Source organism: Ovis canadensis, chromosome 2, assembly GCF_042477335.2.
Source record: "Ovis canadensis isolate MfBH-ARS-UI-01 breed Bighorn chromosome 2, ARS-UI_OviCan_v2, whole genome shotgun sequence".
In the NCBI taxonomy this organism is placed as follows: Eukaryota; Metazoa; Chordata; class Mammalia; order Artiodactyla; family Bovidae; genus Ovis; species Ovis canadensis.
Window position 1 is genome coordinate 90,209,022 of NC_091246.1, and position 10,304 is coordinate 90,219,325.

The window sequence follows — 10,304 nt, forward strand, 5'->3', positions numbered from 1 at the left end:
GAGAAGGAAAGACAACTTTCTATGATGATGAAAATCCACACAGTTTATTCTTTATCTCTATAGCACCTAGACTTAACTGAGAAAGATATTTAAGAACAGAGGATTCTGGAAACCTGTCCATGGGAAAGAAACTCTGAATTCTGAGTATAGAAAATACCCCCCCGCAGACATCAAGAGATCTTTTCAATGATGATCACAAGATCTTTATCCAAGAAAAGACATTCTGCTCTGCTGTCCACAACCTGCTTCTGAAAAATCATGATTTTTATTTTAGTTTTCAGTGCCTGAGGAAGTATGAGTTGCAATCGCTTTGGAACAGGCAGCAAACAATCATGGAATCCATTAGCGAATGTTACAAATATAAACACCCTTATTGTTGCCATTTCTTTGAAGATTTGTACATGAGGGAAAGGCACTTTTCATTTCCACTCTGACAGCCTCTCAGGCAAAGTGGCTGTATTCCAGCTCCCTGAGGTAGAGATGGATGCCCTGGAAATACTTCCGGGCAGGAAGTCCCAATGAGAACAGCACAGACTGTCTCCTTCCATCGGCTCCAGTTGTTTCAGGCTCTGATCCTGGCTGCAGGGTAGCACGGCTGTCCTCCGTGGTGAAGAGTTGAAAGCTCTGCTGGAGCATCAGATAGTGGTTGCAGGGGCCCTGAGTCATCTGCACTGGAGTGATCATCTCTCTTTTCCAAGGAAATCTGAAGTCGGCTTTGTCCTTTAGGCGCGACTGAGAGCGGATCCTTTGCATCTATTTCAGGTGTTTGAAGATATCCTTGTGTTTCTGGCGGTGGATCCCAGGCTCGTTCCAGCGAAGAGAGCAAGCTGGGATGCAGCAGCTCCTTCCACCAGCAAGTGGATGTGGGCCATAGAGAATGTCAGTGCTTCTGCAGACGGCCGGCAGGGGGCGCGCGAGCACCGCGAACGGTGAGAAAGAGCGAGGAGATGGACCCGCAGACCGCCTGCTTCTCCAGGCGACCGCGAGAGCGCGCACGCTGTGGATCCATCGTTTTTGCTTTCGAATCGCAGTCGTAGGAGAGTTTACAGTTGACTCTCGTGGGGCTGCTGGAGAGACAGGACGCAAAGGTTCCACAGAGCTTTTAATAGGAGCACTGATTCAAGGGTGCGCATATCATTAGCTCTTACGTGGAAAAAGCCTGGTTTCCGCTGTCCTGAGTAGGGAGAGAGAATATTGCCTTTTCGGAAAGATCCCCTGAGTAGTGGGCTTTCTTCCACATGTCAACTCGAACTGGCCGTGTTAGAGGAAAAGAACCCCCAAGGTGGGGTTTCTGAGCGAGATGAGGCTGATTTTACAGATTGGGGCTCACTTCCGGAACCCGCAGCTCAGAGAAAGGGACCCGCAGCGGTGATGGGATTATTGGCGATGCGAGGATGGACAGCGCTGAGTCCTAAAGTGAAACTAGAGGGTGAGCAAGACACTACTGGCTGCCGACTCATATGGGCTGTTGCTGACCTAGTGAAACACGGTATTCGGGAGGAGACAACCAGCTGTGCCGCGTTGATGGGGGATGGGAGGGGAGCGTGGCGATCACGCATGAATCCCGCGTTGGCTTAAAGAGGATAAGCTGCAGAAGGATGGGAGGGGGTCGTGCACCAGGTGAAACACGGGGCAGTGGGCGTTGCGCACACGGAGCGCGGCGGCTCAGAGACTATTCTCTGTGGGACCTGCTGGGGCGTTGCTCACACGGTCGAATCCCGCGGTGGCTAGGAGGCGCTCTGCTGTGGGTCGATGGCAGAGCGTTTGGCACAAACGGGAACACAGTGGCCGCGATGAGACTGTTGGCTTTACCGCGATTGGGGGGCGGAATAGGGGCCAGGATGGACGGTCGAATCCCGCGGTGGAGCCGAGACTATTCGTTGTGGGACTATGGGAGGGAGTTCAGAACAAAATGAAACACAGGGGCCTCAATGACAATATCGGCTATGGGGCGGTACCCGGCGGTGGCGATGAGCCCATTTGCTATGGGACAATGGCAAGAGTTGAGGTGAAATTTAAACTCGGCGGTGGGGATGAGGCCTTGGGTGATCTGAGTACCGGGCAGCTTGGAGGAAAAGTGAACCACCGCGGGGGGGATGGGATTCTTGGCGATGGGAAGGCAGGACAGCGATGTGGTGCACAAAGGGGAAACCGGCGGCGGCCAGGAGCCTACAGGCGATGGGACCACGGGCGGACGTTGGGCATAAAGGGGAAAGTGGTGGTGGCTCTGAGAAGAGTGGACGGCGCTGCGAACAAAGTGAAAGCCAGCATCGGCGATGAGCCATTTGTTACGGGAACTATGCGAGGGCGTTGGTCACTTAGGGGAGCCTGGCGCTGGCCAGGAGACTCTTCCCTATGGCACGATGGGAGGGCGTTATGGACAAAGTGAAATAGGGCGGTGGGATGAGACCTTGGGCGATGTCCTTGGGGTTGAATTGAAACACCGCTTTGCCGATGAGCCTATAGGCGCAGGGACCATGGGAGGTCGTTGGGCAAAAAGGGGAAGTCGGCGGTGGCAAGGAGTCTTGGTTTTCAGCGGATACATAGCAGTTGCGGACAAAATGAAAGCCAGCGTGGGGGTTGAGATAGACAGCTTTGAGACTATTGGCTTTGGGAAGACCTTGTCAGAACATCGCAGACTATTGGCTATGGGGTGATGGGAGGGCGTTTCTCACACAGGGGAACCCTGCTTGGCTTTGAGACGAGGAGTCCGCGTTGCGGACAAAGTGAAACCGGACGGTGGCGGAAAACTGCTGGTGGTGGGACTATGGACAGCTCTGAGACAAAGTTAAACCCCGCGGAGGGATGAGACCACCGGACGATCGATGGGTGTGGTCCACACAGGGGACCCTGGAAGTGGCGACGAGACTATTCGCTGAGGCAGGATGGAAAGGCGTTGGGCACACAATGAAACACGGTGGCAGCGCTGAGGCTTTTGGCTTCGAGTTGATGGGACGGCTTCGCGGACCAAGTGAAAGCGAGCACAGGTGATGAGACAAGCGGCTTGGGGCGGTGGCACCGCGGTGTGGACAGAGTTAAACCCGGCGGTGGGGGTGAGACTGTGAGAGATGGGACGATGGGAGGACCTTGAGCACCAGGCGGAGCCAGGGGGAGTCAGTGAGGCTATAGGCTTAGAGCCATTTTGGACAACGTGAGAAACAGCCAAGGCGATGAGACTGGCCATGGGACCCTGGGAGCGCGTTTCAGCCAGAGGAGAAGTCAGCGGTGGCCAGGACACAAACAAGCATGGGACGGTTTGGGGGACTTTCTGGGGCTGAGGAGGAACGCGGCCACCACCTGGGTCAGGGACCAAAGAAGTGTGCGCCCTGGAATGCTCTGGAATTTTCAGGGTCTCTCAAGGATTCGGCCTTGTAGTTGGGAAGTAAGTATTGAATAGCGGAAAACTAGTAATATTTTTAAAAGCACAGCACTTTATTTTTTGAATTAATTTTATATTGAATTGTATACTTATTTAAAAGAAATATCTCACGTTTCCAATTTTATAATAAATTTATGGAAGGTATTTTAAATATTAAGCATAGAATATTAAAATATATTTAGTATATAACAGTAGCATTTTATTAAACTTTATTTAAACTATATTTTCTGTGTACTAAAACAAGTATTTAATATCGTTTTACTTTTCTATCTTTCATGAATATAAACTTAATATTTTCAAGATGGCTTTTCTCTTATTTTTAATTGAGTGAATTAGCATGTTTGACAATTTCTAATGACCCCCAAGACAGTCTTAAGTAATTTTCGACTCACGTTCCTGAAACCTCTTTCTGAGGATTACGTTGTTGGAAATAAGGGTTGGAGTGTACGAGCAACTGAGGACATTTAGAAGGTCAGAATTTTTCATTTACTTTACTAAGAATTTGATAAATAGAGTAAAATTTCCCCAAATTTTATTGGTTTAAAGAAGACTTATTTTGTAAGACTCTCAAATATAAGGTGGTGTACAGTTTACCCCAGTGGAAAAAAAAAAAAGAGAGGAAGAAACCCTCACATCATATAGAGAGGCCCTCCGGCATGAGCTATATGGTATATTTAAACGAGTGAACAAGACAAGAGCATGTAGACTGTGTGGATACATGGAGAGCGTGCATATAACTCGGACATCCCACACAGCTTCCTTGTAGTTTAAATTCCTCAAAGGCAGGGGCCAGAAACTCGACTACTCTGCAGGCTTGTTTTGCAATGAATGTCTCCAAGGTGCTCTGCAATTTTTAATCTGTGTTGTCACGAAAATCAAGTTGACATTGAAACTGCCACATTGACTTTTGTTTCATAAATAATTTATTTCTCATATAAAAGTTTAAATAAATAGTGCATAAATCAATTTAAAAATAGGTTAGTCTTTAACTGTCCATTGAAATCAGTGCCTTGCATGTCAGTTACTTCAAGAGCCTCGGCTGCTGAAGAGTCTCACCTCAAAGTCACATTGTCCCTTCCCAGAGCCACAGGTGGGAGATGTTCAGTCACGGAGGTAACCTGTTAGGCTCTTCAGGAAAGAAAAGTTCCTGAGCAATTGCACTTGCACGACTGTCCAGGCACACCTGTTGTGCTCCTTGGCCTTCAGGTACTGCCCGAGGTTGAAGTAATATTTCCGCAGGTGAAGATCGGTCGTGTCTCCCATAGTGGAGGTTTGCTTCTGCATTATTTCCTTCTGGATTGGCTCCAGACGATTCATCTGCCCATAGAGTTCCTCACGGAGGTGCTCAATGATGGTGTCAGACCAGCCAGTGCTGGAGAAGTCTCTGGTGAGAATATTGAAGATGTGCTGGAGCATCTCATACATGACCAATACGGCATCTTCCTTCCGGAACTGCTGTGCTTGCTTCATCTCCTCAGGCATCTGGAAGTCCATCCTGAACTCGAGGCAATGTTGAGGAGTTGAAGGTAACTGCCACAGGAGGTTCTGACACACCTCAAGGCTCCGCCCTTGTTGGAATCGAAGCAAGCTGTAGCTCCTGCAAAGAGCTGTGGTGGAGAGACACAGCAGGAGAACCATCTGGAGGAGGCACCGGTAGGTCATGGTGAAATCAGGCCCAGGGCTGCCTGTTCTGCTAGTAGGTGCTGAAGCTGAGTCTTCAAGAGTTTGCAGAGTGAGTGTCCTTCCTCCTTGAGTGTGGGCTACTTATACAGGGTGGCTCTCCATTCTTTCTATTTGAGAGGAATTTCCCACTTTCAGGTCTCCCTTTCAGTTTTCCCATGTCATTTGAATTATTAGTTGCCTCTAAAACGCTTTCGTTAAGCCCCTTGCTATTTTAATTTATATATACCATGGGGAAAAAAGATATAGAACCTGAGAATTTCTAACATTATTTAAAGTTTCTCTGAATTGCTGAATGTTAAAGAAAAATATAAGCCAAATATTTTGAACTAGATTGTTATAGGATTCTTTCATTTTGAAAATATTTTTCTTTTTTTTCTTTTCATAGTATGACATTTTTGGAGAGGAGGCCTTGTTTGTAAGAGTTTTCTTTTTCATAAGAATTAGGTTTCATTATCAAATCTGCTATTACCAAACAATAATACTTGCAGTTAATGATTTTTAAAAAGATACCATTTTTTTTCTATCTGAAAGAGAATAATATTAAACTAAGTTGATGAACAATAATCACATGATATACGTATGATTTAAATATAATACATGCAGTTTATGATTTTTTAAAAGGCACCTATTTTTTTCTCTCTAAAATAGAGTGATGTTCCTAGAGGGGTGGGAGAGGTTCCAGAGGGAGGGGAGATATGTATACCTGTGGCTGATTCATGTTGCTGTATGGCAGAAACCAACACAATATTGTAAAGCAATTATCATTGAATTAAAACTAAAAATATTTAATTAAAAGAAATGTATATAAAAAACAAAATAGAATGTTGTTAAACTAAGTTGTTCTGAATTGTTTTGGAGGCCTTAGCCATAAGGAGCAAGACATCACATAACTTTATCAACCTTGTTGTTGTCTATCAGTCACTAAATCGGGTCCGACTTTTTGTGACCCCGTGGGATGCAGAATGCCAGGCTTCCCTGTCCTTCAGTACCTCCCGGAGTTTGTTCAAACTCATTATCACTTCATGGTAAATAGATGGGGAAACAATGGAAACAGTGACAGACTTTCTTTGCTTCGGCTCCAAAATCAGTGCAGATAGCAACTGCAGCTAGGAAATTAAAAATGGCCACTTCTTTTTATATGAATGTGCAATTTAAATTTCTCTGGAGGCCACATCAAAAGAGTAAAAAGAAAGGTTAATTTTAACAGTATATTTTATTTAACAATATATCTAAATGTTATCATTTCAACATAAAGCAATACAATATTAGTAGTGAGATAGTTACTTTCTTCTTTTTCATAGTGCCTTCAAAAGACAGTACATGCTGTTAGTCACAGTACAGCTCAGGCTGGACTAGTCAAGCGCTCAGCTGGCCACATGGGGCTGTCGGCTCCACGGTGACCAACACAGCTCAAGATGGAGGGAGCAATAGGAAAACAAGATCAACACTAAAATTCAACCACTTCTTTTTATATGAGCAATTAAAACTTGCAAAATGACATTTAAAGATGATACCATTGACAATAATATAAAATGTCTACTACTGAGAAACTGTCATACCAGAGGTGCCTGAGAAAACGTGGCAATTACAGGTAATGGGGCATCCTAAATGACATCCCAGAAGAGAAAAAAAAAAATTAGGTAAAAAACGAAGGAGATCTGGGAATTCCCTGGAGATCTAGTGGGTGGGACTCTATGCTTTCAGGGCAGGAGGCCCGAGTTCCATGCCTGGTCAGAGAAGTAAGATCCCACAAGTCTCAGAACCAAAAATAAGAAACTAAATAAAAAGTTGCTACAACCAGAGTGTGTGTGGGAGGGGGCCGGGGGAGGGAGAGGCATTAGGAGCTCTTCATAAAGTGTAGACTAATTTTTAATTAATCAGTTTATGACTGGACTGGCTCTTTGTGGCAGCAGGCGGGCTTTCTCCAGTTGGAGCAAGCATGGGCTGCTCTCTGGCTGAGCTGCTCAGGCTTCTCCCTACAGAGCTCTCTCCTGCTGCAGAGCACAGACTCCAGGGCCCAGCTCAGTAGTTGTGGTGCACAGGCGCAGGGGCCTCTCAGCACATGTCATCCTCCCTGAGCGGGGCTGGGACCCAGGTCCCCTGCACTGGCAGGTGGTTCTTAACCACTGGCCCACCAGGGAAGCCCTAGACTTTAATCCTTTTCAATGTAGCATTGACAGGCCCAATTACCTTCACTTTTGGCCTCTAAGTACAAGTGTATAATTGAAATTTGATTAAAATTCGATGGCCAGAAACTAATGAAGAATCGAAGCTTTCTCTGTTACATTGAGATTGTCTTTTTTTTCATCTTGATCATCAATAAGGATTAAGCAACTTTCCCAACTAATTCTTCTGAGTGAGTGAAAGACATGTGAACATGTGATGAGGTGGTCAGCATCCTTGAGAAGGGAATACAGAGTCTATAATAGGAGACTGCCAAGGCCACCTCCTACTGAGGCTCACACTGTCATTTAGTGAGCAAATAGTTAGCAAATGTTTCTTAACCACTTCATAAACAAAAGAAGCAAATGCTGCCAATTTATTGGACTATTTTTAAAAATGGCTCTCAATAAAGTTTTGCTACTGGCTTGATTACATATTTTTCACATTCTTTCTGAGGGTTTTTTCCCAACATATTTATTATTTACTGTTGTTGCAAGAATGAATGAAACAGTTTTTTCATTACATTTTTACTTTTTAATGGACTGGGTTTTCCTTGCATTTTCATACACAAACGTATTGAAATAATTTTGGTTTTTAATCTGGCTAACTTTACAAACACTATATCTAAAAGTATTTGGTTGGATTTTCAAATTTTTAAATAAATGTATATTGTCTGCAAAATCCCATGGATAGAGGAGCCTGGTAGGCTGCAGTCCATGGGGTCCTGAAGAGTCAGACAGGACTGAGTGACTTCACTTTCACTTTTCACTTTCATGCATTGGAGAAGGAAATGGCAACCCACTCCAGTGTTCTTGCCTGCAGAATCCCAGGGGTGGGGGAGCCTGGTGGGCTGCCGTCTCTGGGGTCACACAAAGTCGGACACGACTGAAGTGACTTAGCAGCAGCAGCAGTATATTGTCTGCAAATAAAAATTTTAAAGGACTGAATGTGTCAAGGGTGATGATCATATAGAGCAACTGTTATCTGTTGTATAAATTTGTACTTTACAAAACATTTTGTAGCATAGTTGAAATATGCATAGCCTATGATCTAGTAACTCCAGCAATCACCCTGGGAAAAAAATCAAGTCATTATGCATCAGGATGTGAGTAAAGAACATGTATACCAGCACTATTTATAACAGTACTAAACACCAAATGACATAAAATCCCTTAAAATGGCATAAATAGATAAGTTGTTATCTATGCTTATGATAGGGTTGTTAATAAGATATAAGAAGCACAATAAATGCACAAACATAGTAGTGAGTAAGAGAAACTCAGTTCAAAAGAAAACACAAACCATTTGTATAAATATATACAGCATTTAAAAATAGGCCAACCTAAACTGGAGACATTTGGCTCAGCAACCTAGAGAGCTCCTGTGAAGCTTCAGGACCACAATGGAAAGTCTGTCTCCAGCTTGAGAGAAGAGCGTGTCTTCCCACCTTCCAGCTGTGGCCTCGCTCTCGCCCTCTCAGCACCTGAGGCTGACTGTGCCCAGGTTGGCGTTGCCCTGTGCTCACAGCCAACAGCTGGTGGGCCCAGAGCCCCTCCTCAGGCCTCCCACCTGGTGTGGAGAGGGACAATGTGCACAGAGATGTAAGTGCTCCTGGTTGCAGTCCTCTCTTGCCCTTTCTCACAGCCTGGACATCTTGTGACAGGCCTTGGATAGACTCATTGTGCGATTTTTTTCTAGCTCAATCAGGATGCAGCTGGAACTAGGTACTTGGCTGAAGGCCTCTATGCCTAGCTCTTCTAACTCCTCCAGAACATACCCAACCAGAAGATCCCACACTCTGCACCCCTGTCACTCTCAGAATGCTCCCATCAGAGGGTCGATGGCCCAGGAACAGGCAGGAACAGGGCAAGCCTTGTTTTCACTGTTTCCTGCCAGGACCCACTGCTGCTGGACACTCAGACTGGCCCTTTCAGAACATGCCCGTCTGCATCAAGCCTGCATTTACTTCAGATCCCAGGCCGTTCTCTGAGCTGGACTTTAATTCTCAGAATCACTATCAGGGGTGCAGTGAGTCAGGCCCCTCAAGGTTGAGAAAATGGTTAAAAGGGACAACATATTGGCTGCAGCTGCTGAACAAGCCTTAGAGGCCCCCCTCTGCTGACACATGAGCAAGTCCCACTGTGTGGGTTCTGGGTTAGTTTCCTGTCTCTGAGGCAGTTTCTGAATCTTCCTTAAAGTGAAACAGCCCAAAGCAAAGCCATCTACATACTCAAAACCAACAAGTACCTTGAATTTTGTTACATCCTCAGAGATTGCGTCATGAACCCCAGAAGGCAAAAATAGCAAGGAAGTTGATGCAACAAGTGAAAAGGAAACTAAATGCAGGCTGCCAAAAGGGATTTCAGGATCCAGCCTGGGAATCCCCTCTGGCCTGGCCTCCTGGCTGAGTTGAGTGCTCAGAGCAGAGGATCCTCCTGACTGCCTGCCAGACGCCTGTGTCTTCCTGACTGATTCTCTGAGCTCCTAAAGTCCAGGAGAACCAAGAATCCAGTGAGGGTGGGGGTGAGTCCTTGTAGACAGCTGGCCTGTGTGCCACATAGGAATGTTTCTGTCTAGAACTCTGGGGATTGTTGCAACAGGCTTGGCCTCCTCATCCCAGTGAATGGCTAGTTCTCCCCTCACTGTGTGGTGGGTGAGCTGCAGCAATCTGTCTCAGAACAGCTCTCTGGGAACTGCCTCATCTTCCAGACCACAGACCCAGAACCTCAGGAAATAATCTTCTAACCAGATTCAAATAAAAGAGTTAATACATAAGGAGCACTTGGGAAGTGTCTGGTACCATGCTGAGCATGTGCTATAAATTAAGGCAATTAATCTTAGCACACTTTCAAGATAAGCTTTTATGATTATCTTAGTTTTGCAGTTAAGACATAATGCAGCAATTTATACTTAGGCAATCTATATTTATGTACTAATGAAGAAAAATCCCAAAGACCTATTTGCTAAGAATATAAATAAATGAGAAGCTGAAGTATATGAAAAATTGATATTTATGTGATATACATTAGTATGTCCATATGTATAGATTTATTAACTACATATGAAAATATCTAGAAGG

General features: G+C 45.2%; 2 protein-coding genes across 2 annotated transcripts; both read right to left on the reverse strand.

Moving 5' to 3' along the window:
* Window positions 1-441: 441 nt before the first annotated feature.
* On the reverse strand, window positions 442-753 carry LOC138432380 (interferon tau-11-like). Its single transcript, XM_069573727.1, has one exon. It carries the CDS (start codon window positions 751-753, stop codon window positions 442-444), a length of 312 nt encoding a protein of 103 aa, XP_069429828.1.
* A 3,727-nt stretch (window positions 754-4,480) lies between these two features.
* LOC138433653 (interferon beta-2-like) lies at window positions 4,481-5,873 on the reverse strand. The gene has a single exon (XM_069576677.1). It carries the CDS (start codon window positions 5,039-5,041, stop codon window positions 4,481-4,483), a length of 561 nt encoding a protein of 186 aa, XP_069432778.1. The 5' UTR covers window positions 5,042-5,873.
* Window positions 5,874-10,304: the final 4,431 nt, after the last annotated feature.